This window comes from Lithobates pipiens, unplaced genomic scaffold (assembly GCF_037356315.1).
Source record: "Lithobates pipiens isolate NorthernLeopardFrog02 unplaced genomic scaffold, aLitPip1_a1.2 Scaffold_16, whole genome shotgun sequence".
NCBI lineage: Eukaryota > Metazoa > Chordata > Amphibia > Anura > Ranidae > Lithobates > Lithobates pipiens.
Window position 1 is genome coordinate 481,761,316 of NW_027507748.1, and position 27,486 is coordinate 481,788,801.

At 41.9% G+C, this 27,486-nt stretch overlaps 1 protein-coding gene across 1 annotated transcript in view; it reads left to right on the forward strand.

Moving 5' to 3' along the window:
• The window catches only part of ABCC4 (ATP binding cassette subfamily C member 4 (PEL blood group)), a 508,465-nt gene that overhangs the window by 412,750 nt on the left and 68,229 nt on the right, over positions 1-27,486 (forward strand). Inside the window, exons 25-26 of the mRNA XM_077483038.1 lie at positions 4,529-4,720; positions 9,955-10,110. Of these exons, the coding sequence (XP_077339164.1) occupies positions 4,529-4,720; positions 9,955-10,110 (348 nt within the window). The remainder of the gene's footprint in view (positions 1-4,528; positions 4,721-9,954; positions 10,111-27,486) is intronic.

The following is a 27,486-nucleotide window of genomic DNA, read 5'->3' on the forward strand; positions in this document are numbered from 1 at the left end:
CTGGTAAGCATTTTCCCCATCCCTCCCAGGGCCTTTCTGACCCCTAAAGGGGGCATTAAAATACCGCTGACCTGAATCCCCATTGGGGGCCCTCGGTTTCATCTTGAGTCTAGTGTGTACATTATTCCTCATCGGAGAGTGATAGGAGTCTTGCCGCACATGGACCAAGGAGGGATTGGTACCCAAAGTATTTAGTGGTACTGTTTGGGGCAAAGTGTCCATCTCTGCTTCTCCCTCACTCTCCAAGGCGATTTTCTTCTGCCAAGCAAAAACATAACCTAGTTGGTAGTCCTCCTTATCCCTACTGTACTTATTATTTTTCCATTTTTGGTCTTTCTCCTCCTTCTCTAAAATCTTTTGTAGATTTTTGGAGCATTCCTTATACTCCTCTCCACCAATGAAGGGTGTCAGTTTTTCTTTAATTGTTTTAATATCCTCATCCAATCTAGCCAGTTTCTCACTTTTCCTTTGGGCAAGAAACCATAGGAGGCTAACCCCTGACTCATTAAAGAACTTGTACCAAGCTTCTAAATCGGGGTCTCCCTTTGGGGGGCTCACTTCCCACCTCAAACTTCTAGGGACCATTGCCTCCCCGATGTAAGTTTCCAGAAATGCAATGTCCCATTGTGCATGTATTTCTGATGTGGTGAGATTCTTTATTTTACAAACAATCCACTGACATCAAATTCCGAAGCAACAGGGGTGGAACTAAAGACACCAGAGGTGTCCACAACCCTTTTGGCTCGGAACACAAAGATATCCATAATAATCTGCAATCACCCAGTACCAAAGCAGCAATTAATAAATGTAAAATAGAAAATGGGAAAATAGAAAAAGAAACTGCGCTACGGTAAGCAAAAATTGTGTAATAACTGGTCAGCAGGGGGACCCAATTCAGCTGCAGCTTAACTGTATCACATAATTACAGAAAAACAATATTATAAATAAATAAGCTGCGCTAAACCTAAAATGTGACGTAAGGAATAGTACCTCCCATGCATATACTTAACATAAACCGTAATGATATCACACAAACTTTAACCTTACCCTTTCCATATGGGTAATATAAAAAATTTATAAAAAATGAAAAATAATCGTGAATCACAATCCAAAAAACAGTGCAATAAATTGAACAGTATAAGAATGAATATGAAAAAAAAAGTCTTTCAAATAAGCTTGAATATAAATGAAGAAACAAATTCTTCCACTTGTGGATAGTGTCCAATCTGCCACCAAGGTGTATAGATCTACTTCTTACCAGAAGTTCATGACCCCCCACTACAGAGGGTCACAAAGCGCATGTAGATGTAAATATATCCCCCAATCCGAAATGGATCTTTGCTGCTCTCCTTAAACCACCTCTTCCGTCAGATGGATTAGTAGGCACAACTCTTCATTAAATCTCCCATATGGTTAAAACTCGAGGATACACATCATTTGCATGGAAGGAAAATAAAGCTCCAATAGTATAAAACCTTTTATTATTTGACTCCAATAAAATATAAGTTGCACTTACAGTGTACAGGAAATCATATAACATACATGTGTGTTAACCATATAAATGGTATACTCACGATGTGAATAGTGTATGGTGATATGAAGTAGGATACATTAATCTACATAAGTAAGGCGATGATTGGTGAACATCTATTAACGTGCTATGTTGTTTTAATGTAGTGATATATGCAAAAATATGATAAGCGATACAATTTATTCGTGAATGGAAAAAAACAACAACTTTTAAATAAATTAAACCGATAAGTGTGTGTGCACATATGATGGTGACAATGTGGAAAAAAGCAGCAAAGAAAAAAGAGAGGGGGGAGGGGGGAGAAAGAAAGAAAGTATGTGTGTACGTACATGCATCACACATGCACAAACACTTAGGTCTATATAGATATATAAACAGATGAATGGGAATAAATGGAAACATAGACATCAAGTTTGGTGGTCTGCAGACAGTTGGCAACTTCTACTCACTGTACGCTTCAGCACATACGCTGACCCCGCTCTGTCAGTCTCTTGAGTAGTTGTTGTTCCCAGTTGCTTCAGGTTTGTTATAATACCACTAACAGTTGACTATGGAATTTTTAGTAGCAAGGAAATTTCACGGATGGAAACCTATCACAGTACCATGCTTGAATTCACTGAGCGACCCTTTATTTCACAAAAGTTTGTAGAAGCAGTCTGCATGCCTAGGTGCTTGATTTTATACATCTGTGGCCATGGAGGTGATTGAAACACCTGAATCCAATGATTTGGAGGGGTATCCCAATACTTTTGGCAATATTGTGTGTGTGTGTGTGTGTATATGTGTATGTGTATATATATATATATATATATATATATATTACACAGTATGTACATTTATTGTGGCAGGTTGAACCCGTGCCACTGTTTAAAATGGTGGTTTAGGCCAGATGTTGTCAGAAGCAAGCACGCTAATTGCACAGGTGTGTGCTGGATCCATATGAAAGCCAGAGGTAGAGCTCGGAGCCCCACTCTCCTCAGGGGGGTCAGTGTGTGAAGGGAGCCATGAGGGGTGTGGGTGTGCACCATCGTGTTCTGGTCGGGAAAGAACAAGGTCCGAGCCTGAGAGATTCCATGAGGGACAGAGCAGCTAGTAAGTTTAAAAAGAGAATGGGGTTGGGACTTTGAGGCATATGGTTAAACGAGCATATGCCTCCTTCCCTATTGATAAGAAGAGGGGGGTTGGGACTTTGCATGAGATGTGTGTTTGCACAATTTAAAATTATTCCACAATATTACAAAGTTTATTCATAAATTGCACAAGACATGGTACATTGCAAATATGATGAGCTGATGTGCATAGTTGACTAAAAAACAAAATTCCATTATTACACATGATGAATGAAATCCATATATAGGATAGGATGTAAACGCATAATTGGTAAAAAAAAATATGCATTTTAAAGCTTGACGCATTTCGTGGATGAAGTTCCACTTCTTCAGAAGCAAATGCAGAATGCATATCTACAAAATATATGAAAGATATTCCAAGTTACTTAAATCAATAATGTGAGGATAAAGGGGGAGGAAAAAGCCAGACACCCCCAAAAATTACTTGCCTATCAGCTCTGTAATAGGTCATGAAATGATGAGAACTGGAAGTTGAGGAAGGCTGGAAAATGTCCCTGTCAGGAGCTGAGGGGACATGAATCTGCGGGCAGCCAAGGCAGACAACACCACACTCGAGGCGAGCAAAGGAGAAATGAATGGTGTCCATGGTGAAATACATGATGATGATACAGGAGACGCGTCAAGCTTTTAAATGCAGTTTTTTTTTTTTACCAAATATGCGTTTACATCCCATCCTATACATGGATTTCATTCATCATGTGTAATGATGACATTTTAATTATTTTTATTTATTCACATCACCTTGTCATATTTGCAATGTACCATGTCTCGTGTGCAATTTATGAATAAACTTTTGTAAAATTGTGGAATAATTTCTATTGTGCAAACACATCTCACTCAAAGTCCCAACCCACCTCTTCTTATTGAGCAGCTAGGAAGTTAGGAGGACCAAAAAGGTACTAATGTTCAGGAGGATCCTGAAGAGGTATTCTGAGCAGTAAAGCTGCCACAAGAGAGCCAGGAGGCTGATTGTTTTGTTTGATTCATGGGGATGGGGGAGAATCCCCTGTGTGGGAAGGCATACCTGTAGGAATTTTGACTTCCTTTTAAACAAAGGTGGTCAGGAAAGCCCTGAAAACAATATCTGGCGTGGAGTAAACGCACTGTTTTGGCACTATCATTGAGTTAAGAAATCCCCCAAACAAAAAAACTGTGGTGAACTGTGTTCTGACACCTTTCTATCAAAACCAGCATTACTACTTTAGCAATCTGAGCTACGTTAGCGCTTCTATTAGATCAGACTAAATGGACCATCCTTCTCTCCCTTTGTGCATGAGTGAGCCCTGGCTAGCTCATGACCTTGTTGCCAGTTTGCTAGTTTTCCTTCTTAGGACCACTTTTGGTGGGTTCTGACCACGGCAAACCGGGACCATCCCACAAGAGCTGCCATTTTGGAGATGCTCTGACTCAGTCATCTATCCATTACAATTTAGCCTTTGTTAAAGTCAATCAAATCTCTAAGCTTGGCCTTTTTTTCTGCTTTCAACACATCAACTTTAGGGACAACATGTTCACTTGCTGTCTATTATATCTCACCCACTAACAGATGCCATTTTAATGAGATAGTCATAGCTATTCACTTTACCTGTCAATGGTCATAATGTTATGGCTGATCGGTGTAACAGGAGAGTTGAGGTTACACTATAATAATGGAGGCCATTAGTACAGTGTCTGAGTATTTCTATCAAATCACTTGGGCTTTAAGTTATTAGGGGACAACCAACTACCAGGTCACACATACGAAGTGCCCTCAAGGTGGGTGCTAAAGTTGAATTGCATTACAGCAATGATCATAGGGTCTTAACACAGATTTAGCCCTAATAGTAATACTGATGTAACCTGATATAATGTACATTATTTATTGCAGATGATCTCAGTCGAACGAGTCATGGAGTATACTCAGTTGGAAAAGGAAGCTGAGTGGGAATCTAAAAGACGTCCACCGTTTGACTGGCCAAGCAAGGGTATGATAGCATTTGAAAATGTCAATTTCGCCTACAGTTTGGATGGCCCGTTGGTTCTGAGACATTTAACTGCTCTAATTCGGCCAAAAGAAAAGGTATTTTGTCAACATCTTAATGCTGGGGGAGACAATTCTAATAATTTAAGCATTGATAATTCATTTGTAACTGTCTTTGAAATGTCTCCTGCTTGCTAAAAAAAGTTATTGTGGTATATGAGGTGTGTCTATTAAATGATGAGACTGATTGAATAACACACCTTTATTTATATGTATTAGAGATTTAATGCTTGTCCCCTTCAATATATTCCCCATTTGCACGAATAGATTGCTGCAGTCTTGTTTTCCACTGGTCGAAGGCATGGAGAAAATATATTTCTGTCAGCTGTTTCGACACATCTGCTGTTTTCTTCTTTACAGCAACAACTGACTCAAAACGTGTCCCTTTAAGCACTGATTTAACTTTTGGGAATTCATTCTCACATCCCTTATGGAATCTTTTGTGCCACTTAAACACACACGCACAAGACAGGCCATCATTCCCATAAGTTGTAGTAAGCATTTCAAAACAAACGAAATGGCGACTCACAATCAATTGAACGTCATAGTGTTGCCGATTGCCATGCAGGTTCAAACATGTTCATGGTCACCACGCATACAGTTAAAACCGGTTCTGACTGCTTTGGTTTCTAGGAGGGATCACAGTCTCCTTGTTTAATAGACAGACCTGGTATACTTTACTACCCAATGAGCATAGTATGTATGGGGCCCAAATTCGAAAAGAACCCTTCTTATATCTTATATTCCTTAGCTAGCAGAACTGTTAGGACTAAAGCTGGTCCAACAATGCATGCAGCTGGCCTTATAGCAAACAACAACAGACAATAAACAAGGTGTTACTTGGACTCAAGAACACTCAGCTGGGATGTCACATGGCACCCACCAGATATAACCATCAACTAAATCAGAAGGGAATCATCTTTTTGGGTACTTACAATGTCAGAGAACTGGAAGTATAGCGATGGCTACACTACTGTTGCTCAGTGAAACAATAAATTATTTTAAAAAAGACAGTGCTCCAGAAGGTAGGATACACCTCATTGCATCTAACTTCTTGTGTGCCCACAGTGTAAAAACATTTTTTTTTTCCTGGAGTTGTTCTTTAACAGTTATTTTACACCATCATTATTCTTCTTAATGCTTGCTTATCGAACAGTAAGGCCCCTTTCACACTGGGGCGGTGCGGGCGTCGGAGGTAAAACGCCACTATTTTTAGCGGCGCTTTACCGTCGTTTTAGCGGTGGTATGCGGCTGCTAGCGGGCGGTTTTAACCCCCGCTAGCGGCAGAAAAAGGGTTAAAACTGCCCGCAAAGCGCCGCTGCAGTGGCGCTTTGCCGGCAGTATTGCCGCGCTGCCCCATTGATTTCAATTGGTAGGAGCGGTTTAGGAGCAGTAAATACACCGCTCCAAAGATGCGGCTAGCAGGACTTTTTTCAGTGAAAGGGGACTTTTTTCAGGCGCTACACAGGTGCTATTTTTAGCGCTGTAGCGCCTCAAAACTGCCCCAGTGTGAAAGGGACCTTAGTACAGTGTACCAAAATCAGATGCTTTAACCATAGTCTAATCTTGTGAGCACCCACTACCTGTGACTAGTATATATTGTTCAGACTTTAAATATTTTGCACTCCTCCACCCCTTAAGACTTTAGGGATATACTACTAGTAAAACTAGAGGGGAAGAACAGTTATAGCTTCTCTTGGAATGTCAGTAATATTCACACTCTGAATTGTTGTCATCTCAAAACATCAGCCTGCCACAGTGACAATAGAGCATATATGTTCATTAGAATTTTTATAATACAAAATTAATCCATTGCAGCTTTCAGTAACAGAGTATTGTCATAAAATATTAAACTATATGGACATATCCTCTCCTTGGAGTAAGTATTTTATGTATTTATAGTCATTGCTGGCATATATGGGAAAGCTGGTGGTGTTCATATTGTATACTATCATAAGTATTTTCACCGTTGTAAGACCCCTTTCACACTGTAGGCATTTTTCAGATGCTATAGCGCCTGTGAAGCACCTGAAAAAAGCCTCAGCTGCACACGGGCTTTCACACTGGGGTGCTGTGCTGGCAGGGCATCACCAAAAGTCCTGCAAGCAGCTTCTTTGCAGCGCTATAGGAGTGGTGAAAACACCGCTCCAATAGTGCCACCGCTCATTGAAATCAATAGGCAGCGCTGCCGTACCACCAGCAAACTGCCGTGGCAGCAGCGTTTTGCGGGCGATTTTAACCCTTTTTTTGGCTGCTAGCAGGCGTTAAAACGGCCCCGCTAGTGGCTGAATAGCGCCGCTAAAATGACAGTAAAGCGGCTCTAACAATAGCGCCGCTTTACCACTGAAGCCCGGGTGCCGGCATTGTGAAAGCACTCTTATTCGCATACACACGACCGGACCTTCTGGCAAACTAGGTCCAACGGTCTTCTTGACGGACTTACGGCGGAGTTCCAACAGACTTTCCAAAGAACAGACTTGGCCACACACGAACGGTCTAAGTCCCTTCAAACGTCCGTTCATTTTGAACGTGATGATGTAAAAGGGACTAAAAAAGGAAGTTCAATAGCCAGTAGCCAATAGCTTCCCTTGCGTCATACTGGGTTCATCAGACCAGCATACAGACAAATGGTTTTCCCGATAGGAATTGAGTCCGTCGGACAGATTTGAAACATGTTCTATTTCTAGGTCCGTCAGATTTTTTTAAACGAAAAAGGATCAGATTAGCCCACACACGATCGGATTGTCCGATGGACTGATTCTGTTGGACATAGTCTGCCGGAAAGTCCGGTCATGTGCACGTGGCATTAGTGTAGCTAAATGTTAAAGGCTTATTGTACACCCAAAACGAGCAACATCTCCACTGACTTTCAAGTGAATAATTGAAAGGGGAAAATATTGCTAATGTTTTAATTTATCTGTATTGATTTTTTTCTAATACAAATTATAAATAGGGTAATGAGGATCCATTTTTTTGCAGTAGTTCTCCTTATTTCTGGTCACAAGCTGCATATCTTTTCCCACTGTCCAGAGAGAATTTTCCTGAACTAAGAGTTATAATACAGTGCTTGGCATAAATGAGTGAACCTCAACTGATTTGTCAGAAAACCTTTACTTTACTTTCAGAATCAATATTTTCAATGGGACACTATACTACAAAACACTTCCATAAATGATTGCAACAAAGATTTGTTGATTTGCACACACAAAAGTATTTTTCCAAACAAATTAATTTAAACTCATGTTGCAAAAATGAATATACCCCTATAAAAGTGCAAGGAGCAAATAACTAATAGCAATAACAAAATCCTAATTAACAAGAATTCATCTACAGGTGAGTCTAATTATTCATCAAACAGGTGTCAGCAGACAGTTTATTATAAAAGGGCATTACTTAACAAAGAAAACCCCTTCCCATTTTATGCTGTCAGCAATGGCACCACATCGAATAGAAAGGTCACAAGGCCTGAGAAAGAAAATAATCTCTTTACACAAGAAAGGTGAAAGCTACAAGAAGATCAGCAAAGCTTTACTTACCTGTCAGAATACTGTAGCAAAAGTGATACAAAAATGTAACAAAGATGGAACTGTAACTATCTCACAGACATCCAGGCATTTCACGGAAGTTAACCTCGACAGTAGTGCCTTCTGATGAGAAGAGTTGAAGAAAATCCTCCTACAGGTTCACGGCAGTTAGCGAAATTAGTACAAAGCCAAACTGGGGTGATTTTTTTCTTGTGACCCAATATTGCGTAGACTGCAGAGGAATGGCATGCATGGGTGTCATGCACAAAGGAAGCCTCTCCTAAAGCCCATGCACAAAAAAGGCCATCTAGAATTTGCCAGGACCCATGCGGAAAAAGAAGACTACTGGGACTCTGTACTTTGGAGTGATTAAACCAAGTTAAATGTTTTTTTGAACTGATGGCGTCAAAACTCTATGGTCTCGTAAAGGAGAAGAGTACAAAGAAAAATGTGTGGTGCCTACAGTGAAACATGGTGGTGACAGTGTCCTTTTGTGGGGCTGCATGAATGTCGGTGTTTGGGAGCTGCATTTCATTGATGGTATCATGAAATTACAGATGTACTGCTCTATACTGAAAGAAAAGATTCTACCATCACTGCGTGCCCCTGGTCACCATGCACTTTTCCAACATGACAATGATCCAAAACGCACATCTAAGGCCACAATTCTGAAGAGACAAATTGCGCATCACTCACCATCCAGAATCCAAGTTTTTAAAAAAGGTAATTCTTGACGAATGGAAAAAGAAAGATGTTGCAATACATCACCAACTTGTTCATTTAATGCCTAGAAGACTTGGTGCTGTCCTTACAGATCATGGAGGTCATACAAAATAGTAAATGTAGTATTCATTTTTTCATTAACTCATTTTGGGTAAAACTTTAGATTTTGTAATCTGAGTTACCATATTTATCGCCGTATAACACGCACATTCATTTTAAGAGGGACGTTTTGGGGAAAAAAATTGAAATAAGGAACTTGCAGCCTCATCAGTCCACATCAATGCAGGCTCACAAGTGCCATCAATGCAGGCTCACAAGTGCCATCAATGCAGCAGCCTCACCATTGCCACCGATGCAGCAGCCTCACCATTGCCACCGATGCAGCAGCCTCACCATTGCCACCGATGCAGCAGCCTCACCATTGGCATCAATGGAGCAGCCTCACCATTGGCATCAATGGAGCAGCCTCACCATTGGCATCAATGGAGCAGCCTCACCATTGGCATCAGGGCACCCTGATTGATGCCCATCTGCAGCCTTGAGGGGACAAGGAGGGAGGCGAGACGAGTGGCGATACATACAGTGAGAATCTCCTATGATAGACAGAGCAGTGGTCCAATGGCGGCCCAGAAGAGAGATGAGACTTCCTATTACAGAGGCCACCAAGTAAACAGGAGATCCTCATTGTATGTAATCTGACAGCACTCGACACCCCTCCCTGTCCCCTTCGAGGCAGCTTAAATTGAAGTATTGGCGTATAACATTTGCCCATGATTTTCAGGGTGAAAAAGTGTGTGTTATACGCCAATACAGTATATTATTAACCTTGCTTTCATGTAATAAACTAAACAAATGTTCTATAAAACTCAGTTTTGCCAAAATTTGGGAAATTGTTCTTGTGTTCATTGAGGTATTGATTAAAATCTTACTTTTCAAAAGGGGTGTACTCATTTATGTTGAGCACTGTATATTTATAAATTGAATGGTTAAAATGTAGCTTACAAAAACAATTTGTTTGATTTACAGGTTGGAATAGTAGGAAGAACGGGAGCTGGAAAGAGTTCCCTTATCTCAGCTCTTTTTCGTCTTGCTGAACCTGAAGGAAAAATTTGGATTGATAAAATATTAACATCTGAAATTGGCTTGCATGATTTGAGGAAGAAGATGTCTATAATACCCCAGGTATAATTTAATTATGAGTAGGTACATTTTTTTTTTTTTTTGGTTTGCCTTTTACTTGGCTAGGTCTCAATATCAAACAACTAGCAAAGTAGTTGGCATTATAAGGAAGTGGAACTAAACCAATTGATTTACCTGTGGTGAATGCCCTGAATAACTATCACAGTTGCTTGTACTCTCAAGTGAACTTTCAAGCAATCAAATGGCTGTTGTCATAACTGATCACATGTACAGCACCATCGCACCATCGCAACTGCAAATCAAACAGAGGCTTAAATAAATGGCAGCTTCCTTGGCTGTAAAGTAATAATGGGTTTAGCTTTGTTTTAAGTTTATTGCCTGTTTACACTTTTAATACTGACCAAACTCAGTTTTTACATGTGTATGCAAGTCCGAACAATAGACTCAGCCCTGACACTGTGTACTTGGTTTATGTGCTGCATCAGTCCGGGCAGGATATTTGCTATTGATCCCTGTAGCGGGTTGAGGTTGCTCTTGTTCTGTTTGCATTGGGAATTTTCCCAAGTGCTTAGTAAATGAGGTTAAGCTCTGTTGACTTCCATCATCCAATAATTTTCAAGTAAAATGTCTCCACATTTACTAAGCTATAGAGGAAAATGCCTTGCAGAGTACAGCTTCTGTTGCAAAGTGAAGTCTATTTTCTTTTAGTAAATCAACCCCATAGGGTAAGCTAGCATTGTAGTACACTTTGGTAAGGGCAAGCATTATTTTCCTGGATATATGGTCCTCTGGTATGTGCAAAGTAACCTTAGATCCCTTAAACACAGGACAGGCGCTGCTAGAATATGTCTGCTGATCCGCACTGAGCAAGTGGATGGCTGGTCTGTGTTCACTCTTCTTATGCAGAGCGGACACCGCTTGCTGTCATTTATCGGCGGTCATATGTAAAGGGATTGCCTGTCCGTTTACACCCAAATGCCATACAATCCAAACCGGTAGACAGAAGGGGGTCCCCATCCGTCTGATTTTCTTGGATTGGATGTCACCGGGTGTAGGCGGACACATGTATGTTTACACCCACCACTCCATAGAAGAGAATAGAGGGTCTGTCTGCAAAAGAGATTAGCTCTGCCTGAAAAATTGAGAGGCACACCCAATCGGTCTACTCGTGTGAAAGGGGTCTTATTCATTGAAAAATGTTCTTCCAGCTGTTAATTGTTAGTACCACTTACTTTTCCAGCTTTTTGTTGCCCTTTTCTAACTTTTTTGAGGCGTGTTGCTGCTGGTTGGAAGTTACAGTGGGACCTTGAGTGGAGAGTGAACAAGTCTTGCTTTTTGACTGCTGGTGATTGCTGGGTTGCATTTTTAGGTTCTTTTTTGGGCTTTTCTTGTAGCTTTGTAACACTTTTTTCTGACACTTTTTTTTTCTTTGCTTCCTTCAGCCTACTAATAAAGGGGAATGGTTAATTGGTCACAGGTGCTTGAGGCCTTTATAACCTTGTGTAGAACTCATTGTGAGCCTGTTCATCTTTGAGCTTGCTGGAACTCTGTCCAAGTGGAACTGGTCTAAGGCCTCATTCACACGAGGCAGATCCGCTTCCACGGAGTCCGCCTCTGTCCACCAGCTCAGAGGGAGATCTCTCCTTTAATCTCCGCTGGGCCATTGGATGACAGGTCCCTGTCTGCTCACTGAGTGGGGAGATGCTTGTCGAGCACTGCTAGTTTCTATGGCGAGATCAGATGAAAACAGACATCATGTCTGGTTTTTATCATATCTCGCCCGATCTGCCAGCGACGGATCTGAACGTAGGGTCATCCGTCTGCTTTTGGCGGATCAGACCCGATCAGGTCCTCCTGTCAGTTTTGTTGGCGGACCTGAACGGGCGCTTCATGCTAGTCTATGGAGCGACTGATGTCAGCGGTGACATGTCCGCTGACATCCGTCACTTCATAGACTAGCATGGAGTGCCGTTCAGGTCCGCCAACAAAACTGACAGGTGGACTTGAATGGTCCAACAGTGTGAAAGAGGCCTATGTAGTGAGTTAAAAACCAGAGTTAGGGGAACTGGTCTAAGTGGTGAGTTAAAAACCAGAGTTTAAAACAGGAGGTTATAACAGGGGGTCATAGTACCTGTGTAGTGTGAGTACCTGAGTGTTTGAGTTGTGTGTGTGCATCTTTAGTACTTGTGTATTGTGTACTTGTGTATTGTGTACTTGTGGTCTGCAAGTGCACGAAGTTCTGAGAGTGGTCTGCGAGTGCACATGGGTCTGCGAGTGCCTGTGTATTGTCTTGTTGAGTTAGTGTCAGGAAGGTTGTTGGGTAATTTGGTCAGGGTATAATCCCCAATCCTCATTAAATTTAATAGGTATGATGCCCGGCGGGTGTGGAGAGGCAACTCGTTGTACATCTTGCGGCATGTATGCGTTCCTTGATCATCTGATCAAGGGTGAATACTGCTGTGCAAAATGTAAGCCCATTGTTTCCCTGGAAGCCCAGGTTCTGAATCTGGGGAAGCAACTGTGAGGAACTGAGAAGTTCCTCCATACTAAAGGAGAGCCAAGAACGTACATGGCAGGGGCCAGCACAGAGGTGGGTGAAGACAAAGAGGTGCAGGCACTAGCAAAGAGTAGATGGGTGACAGGAAGGGTAGAGGGGGAAGTACCATGGAGGCCAGCCCAGGGCTAGAGCATCCCAATAAGTACGCTCCATTGAGTGACATTAGTGAAACCAGTCAGAGACCAGCACTGCTGGAGCTGAGGGACTCTCCTAGCTGCCAGGGGAAGAACTCCTCCAGTGAGAGTGGCGGGGAGGCGAAGGGAATAGAAAGACAGATTCTGGTGGTAGGGGACTCCGTTTTTAGAAGGACAGAGAGACCAATCTGTAACAAAGACCTGAAGCGCCAAACAGTATGTTGTCTACCGGGCGCTCAGGTTCGGCACATCAGGGATCTGTTGGATAGATTACTGGGAGGGGCTGGGTAAGACCCAGCTGCCATGGTGCACGTTGGCACCAATGACAAAGTCAGAGGCAGATTAAGTGTCCTAAAGAACAATTTTAGGGACTTAGGAGCTACATTGAGGAAAAGGACCTCCAATGTAGTATTCTCAGGAATACTACTGGTACATCAAGCCACACCAAAAAGGCAGAGGGAGATTAAGGAAGTAGACAAGTGGCTGAAGAGCTGGTGTAGTAAGGAGGGGTTTGGGTTCCTGGAGGACTAGGCCGACTTCTCAGTCGATAACCGGGACTATAGAAAGGACGGACTTGCACCTAAATGAGGAGGGGTCAGACCAGCTGGGAATGAAGATGGCCAAAAAGTTAGAGGGGTTTTTAAACTAGACGATGGGGGGGTCCAGAGGTAGAGATAGTCAGCATGGGAATTTAAGAGACATGGTTTAACAGCTCTCATGATTGGCTGGCAAACATTCAAGGATATACCCTTTATCACAAGGACAAAGAGGGTAAAAAGGGAGGAGGGTTATGCCTATATATCAAGAATAATGTACAAGTAAATGTGAGAGATGACATCACTAAGGGAGCTAGGGAGGAGGTGGAATCCTTATGGGTAGAGCTCCAAAGGCATAAAGCTAAGGGTAAAATAATACTGGGAGTATGCTATAGGCCCCCTAACCTGAGGGAGGAAGGGGGAGACAGATCTCCTATCACAATTTGGATTGGCAGCAAGGATGGGAAGTGTTATCATAAGGGGGGATTTTAACTATCCAGACATAGACTGGGCGGAGGGAACCTAAGGCTCGCCAGTTCGTAAATGTCTTGCAGGACAATTTTATGGGTCAGATGGTAGATGCAACAACTAGAAATAAAGCGATACTGGATCCACTGATTACCAACAATACAGACCTGTTCACAGATGTGGAAATATGGGGCAATTTGGGTAACAGCGATCACAGGTCAATTGGCAGTATAAATCACACAAATAGGAAACATAAGGGGAATGCAAAGACACTGAATTTCAAAAGAGCCAACTTTCCTAAACTACGAACCTTGCTAGAAGGCATAAATTGGGACCAAATATTAGGAACAAAGAACACGGAGGAGAGATGGGTTTGTTTTAAAAGCATATTTAAATAAGGATATTAGCCAATGCATCCCATTGGTTCAATTAAATTTAAAAGACAAAAGCCCTGGATGGCTTAACTCCAATGTAAAAATGCATATAAAAGCAATGGAGAAGGCCTTCAAAAAATACAAGGTTGAGGGATCATCATCAACATTCAGACTTTATAAAGAATGCAATAAGAAATGTAAGGGTGCAATAAGGATGTCTAAGATAGAACATGAAAGACACATAGAGGAGGAGAGCAAAAAAAAATCCCAAGAAATTCTTTAAGTATGTAAACAGTATAAAAAGGAGGACAGGCCATATTGGCCCCATAAAGAATGAGGAAGGACATCTGGTTACAAAGGTTGGGGAGATGGCAAAGGTATTGAATTTATTCTTCTAATCAGTCTTCACGAGGGAATCAAGGGGCTTCTGTAACCAAAACTGCAGTGATTATCCTCATGGCACATCACAGGAAGCAACTCCATGGTTAACAGAGGACAGAATTAAAATTAGAATTGGGAAACTTAACATTAATAAATCACCACGACCAGATGGCTTGCACCTGAGGGTACTTGGGGAAATCAGTTATGTAATTGCCAGACCATTGTTCCTAATTTTTACTGGCATGGTTCCAGCGGATTGGAGAAAAGCCAATGTAGCACCATTATATTTAAAAAGGGCCCAAAATACATCCCTGGGAATTACAGACCAGTTAGCCTAACATCAATAGTATGTAAACTCTTGAAGGGGATGATAAAGGACTATATACAAGTTTTTAGTAATGAGAACAGTATCATTAGCAGTAATCAGAATGCATTCATGAAGAATTGTTCTTGCCAAACCAATCTATTAACCTTCTAAGAGGAGGTGAGTTGCTATCTAGATAAAGAAAGGCCTGTAGAAAGGCCTGTAGACGTGGTGTAGATGGATGTTGCAAAAGCATTTGGCACAGTTCCCCATAAACATTTACTGTACAAAATAAGGTCCATTGGCATGGACCATAGGGTGAGTACATGGATTGAAAACTGGCTACAAGGGCGAGTACAGAGGGTGGTGATAAATTAGGAGTACTCGGAATGGTCAGGGTTGGGTAGTGGGGTTCCCCAGGGTTCTGTGCTGGGACCAATCCTATTTAATTTCTTCATAAATGACCTGGAGGATGGGGTAAATAGTTAAATCTCTCTATTTGGCAATACAAACAAACAAATGTAGAAAAATGAAAAATAATGCATTTGGGTGGCAAAAATATGAATGCAATCTATACACTGGGGGGAGAACCTCTGAGTGAATCTAGGATGGAAAAGGACCTGGGGGTCCTAGTAGATGATAGGCTCCACAATGGCATGCAATGCCAAGCTGCTGCTAACAAAGCAAACAGAATATTGGCATGCATTAACCTCCTTGGCGGTATGATTATTTCAGATTTTAGGTGCTGAAAGCGATACCATTATTTTGCATGGAAATTTGGCATTTTATATTGTAGGCCTGTAATTCTTAGAAATAATTTACTTAAATCCGTCCAAATTAAGTTTAATAGACATCCCGGGTATGATACATTTTGAAATATTAAATTATAATATATAAGAACTATAAATTATAACAAATAATATAATAATAATAAAAAGTATTCAATAATGTAATCAAATCAAAAACACTGAAATATGCTGAGTTACAGAATTGTTGCTGTCATTACTTTTAGTGTTTGATGACGAATTTCCCCATGAATTACTATCGCTCAATTCTGCAAGTGATTCTAATTTATTATCGCTGTTTTCTAGCTGGTCTATAACCACTTTTGATGTAAACTGACATTTTTTGGTTGCTATGGACAATCTCCAGTTTCCTGGCATAAAGAACAGTATTTATAATATAAAACTGCATGCAGGGCACTGGACAAACCACTAGGGACAAAGGGGATGCGTACTGTAGCTATACTGTGTTTTTTACTTTTTGAATATGGCGCCGAACTCCGTCCCCGTGCAGCGCAACGCTCGCAGGGAACGGAGCTCGGCACTGTCACAGATCGAGCTAGACACTGTGACTTGCTGATCACAGCGGGGAGACATTGCTGGATCCAGGGAACAAGGTAAGTAACCCCAATGATGGGATCCCGACTCAGGAATACCGCCAGGGAGGTTACAAAGGGGATCAACTCCAGAGATAAAACAATAATTCTCCTGCTCTACAAGAGTCTGGTCCGGAGAATCCATGAGAATCGTTAAATACATAATGGTAACCCAGACTGCAGCTAAACCTCTTGAGCCGGTCCAGCTCTAAGAGCAGGCTAACTTTTGGGTGGTTTCTAGAGATTAGGGGCACTTAGCAGGTTTCCTTATAACTCACCTCCATTGGTGTTTGCTTTATTTTTTTTTAAACCTAAAAGCCCACCTCTGTTACCCTATGTGTCCATGAACATATAGAATTTTACTGGCACATTTGAATAGGAGCATTTACGCTCAGAAAAAAAAACAATCACCAGTAGGTTCAGCAGAAGAGCATATTAGCAGAAAAATGCAGCACGCGCATTAACACGCATAAGACACTAGATCTGTTTAGGCACATTTGTGTGTTTGTGCATTAATTCATTCAAATTAATAAATTAATTGTTATTGAAACAATCTTTTGCAGAGACAGTGCTAAAACTGTGCACACACAGTGAGTTTATCAGCCAGATTAACCTGTTTAGACATGAACTGCTGGTGACTGACAAGTGTGTTAGATGAACCCAGTTTTCCTGGTAAATAAGCTCACACCTAAATATCAGATAGGCAGAATAGAAGTCATGTCAAAAAGTTAGTTATATGCATATCGTACTAAAAACAGACCATTGGGGAGCAGAATATCCATATACTATGTATCTGGATTTCCACTCACCCCTAATTCTGACTGAGGCAAATGCACTCAAATACATGTCACTTAAAAGTAATTGTATTTAGTCATTTTGGTAGGAGTGCACTGTTCATGAAGGTAAAGCAGGTGTTTTCTGGGATGTTGTCTTATTCATGTGAGCCTGATATATGATGTGCATTTTTTTTAGAAACAATCCCTTTTTATAATGGCTGATTAATTACCAGCCCAGTCTTGCATAGTAAGAACAGAAGTCAATGGACAGAGTTAGATAGGTATGCTGTTACTTGCAAATAAGTACAAATGGATGGTAGCCTAATGCTGATCTTTGTTTCCGTATACTAAAGGCTTCATTAATGCACTGTGCAGCTGCTCACCAGAGCTAGTGACCTTTCATTTCCAAAGAAGACCCTACATAGACTTAAATTCTTTAGCCTTTGTTAGTGAACAATATCCCCTTTCTGCTGAAAATAAACGCTGCTACGTTCCTTTTAGGCTTGTAGATTCAGACAGACGGTTTAGAAATCATAAATGGGACTTGTCATTTGGAAGTGTTAATTACATGAAAAAGAAAGAAAAACACTTATTGGAAGAGGTTACGGCCTTCAAGATTTTTTTTTATCATCAATCTCACTAGTTTAGAGTTGAACATGTGCACATAATATGCTACTGTCTATGCAGATATTGTATGCTGCTGGTTCCATTATGATTATGCTTTCATACTTTGCTTAGAATACAGAGGTTTATATTTTAAAGCTGCAATAAATATATGTCCTGGATATGAATACAGTCAATTTATGGAATATCTATGTTTGACTGGAAAGTACCTGTAAAGCAGGGATCTCCAACTCAAATTACCTGAGGGCCACAAAACAAATTTTCACATCCAATGGGGCCGCATGCAAACTGTCCTTTCCCCCAGCATTGGTGTCAGCGGACGCACTACTAACCACCAGTACTGGTGTCAGTGGATGCAATATTAATCCCCAGCACTGGTGTCAGCAGATGCAATATTAACCCCCAGCACTGTTGTCAGCGGACGCACTATTAACCCCCAGCACTGGTGCCAGCAGATGCAGTATTAACCCCAAGCACTGGTACCAGCAGATGCAGTATTAACCCCCAGCACTGGTGCCAGCAGATGCAGTATTAACCCCCAGCACTGGTGTCAGTGGACACAATATTAACCCCCTACACTCCACAAATACCCCCACACTCCACTTCACAAATATCCCCCCTTACACTACACAAATACCAACCCCACACTCCACAAATACCCCCTCTTCGCAAATTTTAACCTCAGTCATGCGACTAAAGACTTTTGCTCAGGCTCTCTATGATGGCTCACTTACCTCTCCTCCTGGCAGTCAGCTGGTGGCCTGACCTTCTGCCTCCTAAGTCCTCTCCTCCTGTCAGGTCCTGGCTTCATCACAGGCCTAGTGGCAGGGCACCCTGAGAATGCCACAATCTTCTGCCCTGAGGGGGCAGCAGGACCCTGGATCCGGGGCCAGTGTTCTGTCGAAGTGCCCAATATCAAATAGTGCCTGGGATGAACTGCACATGCGCTGTATGAATGGTAAAATCAGCTGTTGTGTTGGCAAGACGGCACCTGCGCACAATAGCCGACTGAAGACATTTTTCGGTCAGATTTTGCCTTGTACTGCCGAGGCACGTTCATGTAGATGAAAGGTGGAAGTTAACATGAAGGGTGTGGATGTTTTCAATGATGGCCAGTGTTGAAAAGATGGGGGCAGAATTTTTAATGATGCCCAAACAAATCTGCTAAACAAATCTTTATCTGCTATTCTTCCTAGAGGGCCTATTTAGCTAGCTAAACATTTAAAATGCTGCCCCCATCTTTGCAGCAGTGGCTATCCTTGAAAACATCCGCCCCCTTCATATTAGATCAGCACTAGCCTTCAATGAAAAGGACTCTGTAGCTTGTTATTTCTTGCTGTAGCAAAATGATCCAGCTCGGGAAGGCCCCACTGGTCCACAATCCAATGGCATATCTTCAGGTGTGGGAGTCTTCGGGATAGTTGATCAGCCCTTTTTTTTAAGTAGCCTGAAAGGTAGACTTGCTCTTAAGTCCTTCAGATTACCCTCTACCCAGATGATAAAGGGTTCCACTTCCCTCAGCAAGAAACTGCTGTGGGTTTCTCCTTTGTGCAGAATGTATGACACTGCGGCTCTGTTCTTCGAATCAAAACTGATTTGCCCTTGATCTGAGAGGCCAAGGCTGTCAATGCCAAATAGGCCACCTGAATTTCCAGGATATTTGAGACAATGCCCACTGTGCCGAATGCCCATCTTCCCTGAACTGACACCTGATCACAATGTGCCCCCCAGCCCTTTGCACTGGCGTCTGTAGTAATTGTGGTCCATGAGACATGCCCCAATGGATGTGGTTTTAGAAGCATCTCCCTCTTTGTTTACCAGTGCAGGCTCCTGTGCATTGGATATTTCAGGTGTATGGACTGGGACAGCAGGTGTTTGTTCCATTGACTCAGGAATCCTAGTTGAAAATGCCTCAAGTGCCAATGTGCCCATGGGACCATTGGGATACAGGAAGACATTGTGCCTATTAGGGTGAGGGAGTTTAAGGCTGTTAGGTAGGACCGAGTCCTCATTTTCTTCAATCTCTGAATGATCGTCGTAACCTTCTGAGAAGTGTTTGTCTCGAGCCTACTGGAACTGCTTTGGATGGTCTGGCATCAAAAGGACTTGTTGGTGCCCTGCTGGTTAGGCAGATCCCTCTGTGTGACTTTAGAATGTACCTCTCCAGTTCCTTCTTGGGTGTTTGCCTTGTCTGGCTGCCTGTAGTCCTTGGCTCTAAACTACTGGAACCGAGATGTTCTCCCTCTGGAGCATTGCTGTCCTGGGGAAGCAAGCCCGACTTTCTTCCTGTGACGCAGGAAATAGCTTTCGCTAACCTTTCTCCAAAGAACGCCTTTCCATCAAATGGTATTTTGCACCAATTTTGTTTGGACGCTGTGTCATTTGCCTATGGTTTTAACCACAAAGCCCTTTTGGCTATGGCAGCATGTAACATAGATCTTTTTTTCCTTAATAAATGTTTGTTTTCTTTTGATACAAATCAATATAAAAGGCAAAGGAGTTATACATTAACCTTTGTACGTTGAATACATGTTAGCGTACAGAAAATTCAAAAATGGTAGTATGCCAATCAAAGCTAGGAAAAAATGCTTCACATAACTAAATACAATTTGAAATAATACATTTCAGGTGTGTTTCCACCTTTCATCACACAGGATGGAGGGGCGAGTCAGTAGTGGTAGATTTGGCTACGCCCCTCATAGACACCCCAATGGGATCTATCTGTTCCCGAGAAGTAGCGCAGCCCATTCAACGTAAATTCCTTGTTGGTTATACACACTTAGGGGTAGGAAGTCAAGTCAATATTTTTGTACCAGGAGACCCATGGGGACCAGTGGGTGAGGAACATATGTAGACAACCTGGATTAAAGGGGCCAAAAGAGGGCTGGGGGGTACTAACCCCGGGACTTTTACCGGTATCAAGTCTCAAGTATTCTGCTATTTTAGCTATGGTTACTAGCTGCATCATTTCCTGAAGAAGCTCGAACCGAGCGAAACATGTAGAAAAAATCACAGCTCAGCTTTGCTTTTGTTTTTATGTACAAATTTGGGTAATTCTTTGTGGATTTCCATGCTGTACTATGTATGATCATTTTAATGGTTATATAGTGATATCTTGTTCAATGTTTATGTAAGATGTACAAAATAAAAATGTTTTATTTTTATACATTTATACGTAATTGCTGACTTTTTTGACTTGATACCGGTAAAAGTCCAGGGTTGGTACCCCCTAGCCCTCTTTTGGCCCCTTTAATGTTTTTTGTACTTATTATTAGGACGTGGTATCTTCATGATTTAATCCCCCCCATCTTGATTTTCAATATGTAGACAACCTGTGGAGGATGCCATCTATCACTTAAGTCTATCACCTCAGCTATTGTAGGTGGGGCTGAGTTTTTCCAATTTCTGGTAATCAGTTTCCGTTTCCCATTGAGTGTGGGAAGGAGATTTAACGATAATTTGTTTCCGTTGGAGGATGTTATAGAATAAAGTGATTCCCTTTCTGAGTGGTGTAGGTGATGTCAGGAAGGACCATGTTGATGTATGTAAGATTCGAGGGATGTTTGGGCATTTGCTTAGACAGTGTTTGATTTGTGCTTATTGATAGAAATCAGTGCTGGGGATGTGCAATTCTTTCTGGATAACAGAAAAGGATTTGAGAGAGCTATAGAGTGTATAGAGAGTATAAATTGTGTAGATATTTTATGCCTTTTGAAGTCCATGAGGTGAGTGAGATCTGGTTTATGATGAAGTGTAGGATTTGTAGAGGGATTTTCAGGATGGTTTGTGGAAGATTCGTAAAGATGTTGGAGAGTAGGCTTAGCCAGGATTTAATGGTTACTTTCATTGGTGGACGTAAATGTGATGACGTTTTTGCTCCAAACCGGGCTGCATACAACCAAAGGTTGGTTGGGCCGAATATGTTGTATGTGGCTTCAATGGAGCCCCATATTGTTGTAGGAGAAGGAAGAAACCATTCCTTTGTTTGGGTTAGTATGGTGACCAGGAAATAATCTTGAAAGTTTATTTATCCCGCCCCACCGCACATTCTATGTTTAACGAGTTTTGAGTGCGAACATCTGGGTTTTTTCCACTGCCAGGGAAGGGACTTGAAAAAATTGGCAGGTACAGGAATAGGTAGAGACCTAAAAAGGTAGAGAATTTGCGGGAGGTGAATCATTTTGAACGCCGCTAGTCTTCCCCACCAGAAGAACTCGTGTTTGGATAGATTGTGGAGATCCATTTGAATTTTGGCTCGAAGTGGAGGATAATTGTGGGAGAATAGAGATTTAGTAGAGCTTGTGAGCTGGATACCTAGGTATGGAATACTTTTATCTACCGAGGAATAGGGGTATTGCTGTTGTAGAAGATTCTTTAGGACTTCGTCTATGCCTAAATCTAGAATGTAGGATTTTGTTGGGTTGGCCTTATAGTAGGATACTTCTCCAAACTGGGATAGAAGTTGTTGGATTTCTGGAAGAGTGGATGATGGGTTAGTAATCATCAGGATTTCATCATCCGCAAATAAGCTGATTTTATTCCCGGTATTGCCTATAGTGATTCCTTTGATGTTAGCATTAGTGCAGATGTGTTCAGCTGGGGGTTCCATTACTAGATTAAAAATGAGTGGGGATAGGGGGCATATATGGAAAGGAGTTGACAAGGGATTAGACATGTATACGGGTCATGTAAAGGGCTAATATAGTTTGGAGGATACGTCCTGCAAAACCAAGAGTCATGGTGAGATAATTCCAATTTACTCTATCAACCCTTCTCTGCATCCAAAGATAGAAGCAGAGAAGGGGTTCCTGTCTAGTTTGAGTGGTGGATAATGTTTGTCTCCTGGTTGCAATGAGAAGTTTGTCGACCTCTGGTGAAACCTGTTTGGTCTTTGTTTATTAGAAGTGGGAGAATATCTATAAGTCTATTTGCCAGTAGTTTAGCATACAATTTTAGGTCCAGGTTCAGTAGTGATATGGGGCGAAAATTATGAGGGGTGGTGAGCTCTTTTCCGGCTTTAGACAAGGTGACCACAAGCACAGATAGCATTTCTATAGGGAATGAAGAGGAGGATGCAGTGTGGTTGAATAAGTTGCATAGGTGTGGGGTAAGTATTTGGTTAAACATTTTGAAGTATACCCCAGTGTAGCCATCCGCCCGGGAGATTTTGATTTAGGAAGATTAATGCTTGAATGTATTCTTCTGTGAAGGGATTGTTCAGGTAAGATAGTCGGTCAGGCGATAGGAAGGGCAACTTGATTTGGTCGAGGAAGGATTGAATTTCAGTTTGAGTGGGTTGATGGATAGTGCTTTCTGAGTTTAGGTTGTATAGGTCTCCATATTAGGAGCTAAATGCATCCACTATAGCTTGACGGCTAATGATGTTATCTTGAGTAGAGGGATGTAGTAGATCTGCTATCCTATATTTTAACCTATACCCCTTTATGCAGTGGGCCATAGTTTTCCCTGCTTTATTACTTGACCAAGAAAAAGTTCAAATCCTTCAAGTAGTAGGGAGCGAAGTTCATGACGTAGTTTAAAAATGTGGGATTGTAGTGTAGGTGAGGGGTGTAATTTCTTTTGGGAGTCTACTGTATTTATTTTAGCAGTTAATTCTTCCAACGTCTGCATCCTCTTTTTCATTTTGGAGCCGAGTTGTATAAAGTATCCTATCATGTAAGCTTTATGGGCATCCACAGGACCGCTGGGTCAGCCACTGAGCCAACGTTATTGCGGAAGAATTCTTTCAATTTTTTAGATAGATATTTGAGATTAGGTGGGTGTTGAAGTTATTCACTTTCCACAAGAATGATTTAGGGTTGACTGCTTTGCAATTTTAATGCTCACTGGCGCGTGGTCTGAGCAGGTGATGGTGTGAATTTTGGAATCCTGAAAATTTCGCAGTAACCATTTATCAAATATACATAGGTCAATATGAGAGTATGTGATGTGACGCGGGGAAAGATAGGTGTAATCTGTTTCAGCCGCGTGACCACACCTCCAGGCATCATATAGGTCATTGTTTGCGAGGAAAGAGTTTAGTGGAGAGGTAAATCTTTTGGGTCCAGAAGAGTCCATCTCATAATCTGGGACTAAGTTAAAGTCCCTGCACATCAATTGCCTTAAGAGTAGCTTTAAGAAATGTTATTTGTCTATGACTTGGGGCATAAATGGTTACCAATGTGTATGCGACATTGTCTATGGTACAAAAAAGTATTACAAAGCGTCTTTATGGGTCCAGTGAGCATTTGTATAGTTGAAAGGAAACGGTGTCCCTGATAGCAGTTGGTACACTCCATGTTTCCTGGAGAAACATGCTTTTGTAGATGTGCAGGAATGCTTTATGCTGGCAGTGGGGAGTAGCATTTTGGGCAAAGTGTGTTTCTTGAACACATAGTATATAGCTGTCATGAGCCAGTGCTGTCTTCCATAGGAAGGCACTTTTGGCCGGGTGGTTCAGTCCCTTGGCATTAATAGATAATACGGTGATAAAAAAGAATGGGTTGGCACTTTTTATGAGACCACGACAACAGTACATTTGTCTCCATACCCGATAGTATGAAAACAGAACGGGAAACAGAGGCAAGAGGGGCAATTGGGACTTTACATGAAACACAACACTGGGGCATAATGAGTCATTAACATAAAGAAAAAAAGGTGAATATTTATTAATATCCCATGGGAGCATAGTGCATATGATGATACAAACATTGTAATCCATACATATGATACACAATAAAACATAGTATTATTAAATCACATTATTAATAAATAGTAGCATAGTACACAATGTAGCACCTGATCAATGATAACATCAACACTACACCCAACATGTAAATAGTTTTGCACGGACTTCACTTCCATGCACCCTGGTCCACCAATCTTCTTATTCTTCACGGTTTGGTGTTCGGCACACCTATGGTTATTTACTGTTGATCCTTGACTATTTTGGTGGAGCGTTTCTTTTCTTAGTCCCTGCACTGTTTTAGTATGTCTCCATTGGTAGTTGGGTTCTTTTATCTTTTCTTTTTCTTTTCATCGCCTCACTTTTCTTCCTTTTTCCTTTTGTACCTTGGGAGTGCTTTCTAGTAGCTGGTCAATCGTGTCCCCTGCATATTTTTGTAGATCATTCGGAGATATCTACTCCGGGACCCCCCTAAGCTTGACGTTATTTTTCCTCGAGCGGTCCTCGAAGGTCCGCAAGCTTTGCATTTATTCAATCTGTATTATCCAATTGGTCTTTATAAGCATCAATGAGGTCGTTAACTGTGATGGTGCATGCGTCCATTTTGTTCTCAATGTGTTTTACTCTCTCCCCTAGGCTCTGCATTTCAGATGAAAATTTTCCAAACATGGTAGATATGTTTACCATTAAGGATGCTTGAAGGGATAGGAGCATATCTTTCATAATCGCGTCTAGGACTGGTTGGCTAGATGTAGGGTAGTTTGCAATGGAGGATGTGATATTAAGGCCTACCTGGTCCAGGAGAGATGGAGAGCTCATGGTGCTTGAGGCCTGCGTTGCATTATCCATCCGCATCTGCACCTTCACCAGGCTATTTGGCTCCGAACTGTGGGGAGATGGGCTCTGTGTGGATGATCGATCATTTGCTGCTGCCCATGTTCCAGGTTCATTATCCAAGAGATCTGTGTATGAGGATTGTGCCTGGGTTCTGCCGGCGCCATCTTGCCAGTTCTCTCCAGCAGTTGCAGGCATTGTAAAGAAGTTGTGAGCTTCTTGGGATATCTATCCTCTTTTCATTTGCGGGACTGCATGGAGCGGACTCTGGTAGTGTAGTGGAGCTTGTGAGGGCTCCTGAGGCGCACTGTGTCGCTGGGCAAGTTGCTTTTCCCCAGTCACTCGTCAGAGCTGTCGGCTTAGGCGGTCATCCCATTCTCATGCAAGCCACGCCCCACATGTAACATAGCTCTTGATGAGCATCTGATTGTATCGATCACCACCTCAATGAAGTCTTAGAGAGTTTTAACTCGTCCAAGGCCTTGATTATATCATCTTTGGAGACATCTTGCCGAATTTCTGTCTCTATATTTTCGGTCAATGCCCACAGGTCATTGGATACTGATGTTAAGGCAATTGCTTGTTTGCAGGCATTACCTGCCATTTGGTAAGCTCTTTTTAAGTTGAGGTCTATTCATCAGTCTAAGATCCTTAAATGAAGCTGCATCATCCATCAGCAACGTGATGTTTTTTGCCAAACAAACTACTGCCGCGCCCACAACTGGAGGATCATCTAATATTGTAGAGTCTTGTTCTAACATAGGATAAAGTTTTCCTAGGTGATTGAGAGGGAATCTCTTTTCCGTTTTCTTCCATTCCTCTTCAATAACGTCTCTGATCTCATCCATCAGAGGAAAAGAAGAAACCTGCTTCTTCATAAATAGAAAGTAACTCAGATTTTTTTTTTTAGAAGTAGTGTCAGCTTCTTCCCAGCCAAGAGCTAGTCTTACTGCCTGGACATAGGGCTGTACCTGGGAAAAACTGAAACCAGAGGGGTCCTGTTCTCCTGAGGAATCCTCAGACAGCCCATTCTCACCCAGCTGTCTGGGAAGAATACTTGTTGCGGGGAGGGTTCTTCCGAGGATGGGCTGGAAGCTGTGGTGTAGCCGCTGCTGCTAGCTCTGCTAGGGAGTCCTTGACCACTTTTTTTTAGGTCAAACTGTTGGCCACCTGTTGGCTTTTGCAAACCAACTCAGGAAGTGGGGTGGCTCCGCATGCTCAGCATCTTGGAGTTCTGAAACTTGGTAAATGCAAGGAACGATGCCTTTTCACGGATTACCCATCTGGGTTTGCATGGTATCGTGATATGGATTATTTTCCCCGTACTAGGGCTCGCATAGGTTTTCTCATGTCACCTTGATGTCCCATTAAACTTCTTCTGGTGTACAGGTCTGAAATACATGTACCAGCATAAGCAAACTCCTTTTTTTTGGGGGGGGGGACTTACCTGGACGATGGTCCTTACCTTAAATGTTGAGGATTTGGGTGGTGTACAGCTCATTTTAAGTGGCAAAATAGAAAAGGCAGCTAAAGAGAAATAGAGAAGTTAGTTATCAACATTTTAATAAGAAGGAAAAGGATTAGAGAGAGGAAAAAAATAAAAGGTGGTAGTCCTTTAAAAGGGAGGGTTTACTGAATCGGAAAAAAAAAGAGGATCACCTCCAGGATTTTTTAGAGCAGACGACAACCTCAAAAGGCAGCAGGAGGCAATACTGAAGCACCAGGAAAAAGATTTGCCTTTAGTTGTACTTAAAGTTTCATTTCAACTACTCAGCTTACCCTTCTCCCCTGCCATCAGTGAGTTGGTAGTCTGACAGCCTTTTTAAAAAAAAAAAAAAAAAAATCAATGTTTTATGGACATAAAAATATTACATTTTAAACATTAAATATTCTTAAAGCGGAGTTCCACCCAAAAGTGGTAGTTCTGCTTTAGGCTGGGTTCAAACTTATTCAAATTGGATGTGGGTTTCACCCCACCCAATTCGCGTGACAACAGATTGTGACCGGCTCTCAATGGAGCTGGTTCACACATCTCAGGAGCCACGGCGGAGTGGATTGCACAGAGGTAGAGGTTCTGTGCGTCTTTAGCTCTATTTCAGGTCCAAATTCAGGCAAAAATGTGGGCCTGATTTGTCCCTGAAACACAGAACAGGGAGGCACTGGACCCCTGCGGTCAGCAGCATCCATTTTAAGTGTGAGCCCAGCCTTAATGACTTCTCACCCCCCAGAGACCCGAGCGTAAGTTCTCCTCTCCCTCCCTGCAATCTTCTGGAACACATCGCATATTAGAAGTCCTTCAAGTTGACTCGGCATTTTGCTTTCTCTCCTCTTCCTGGCCACCTTCCCATATTAGCAAATTAGAAAGAT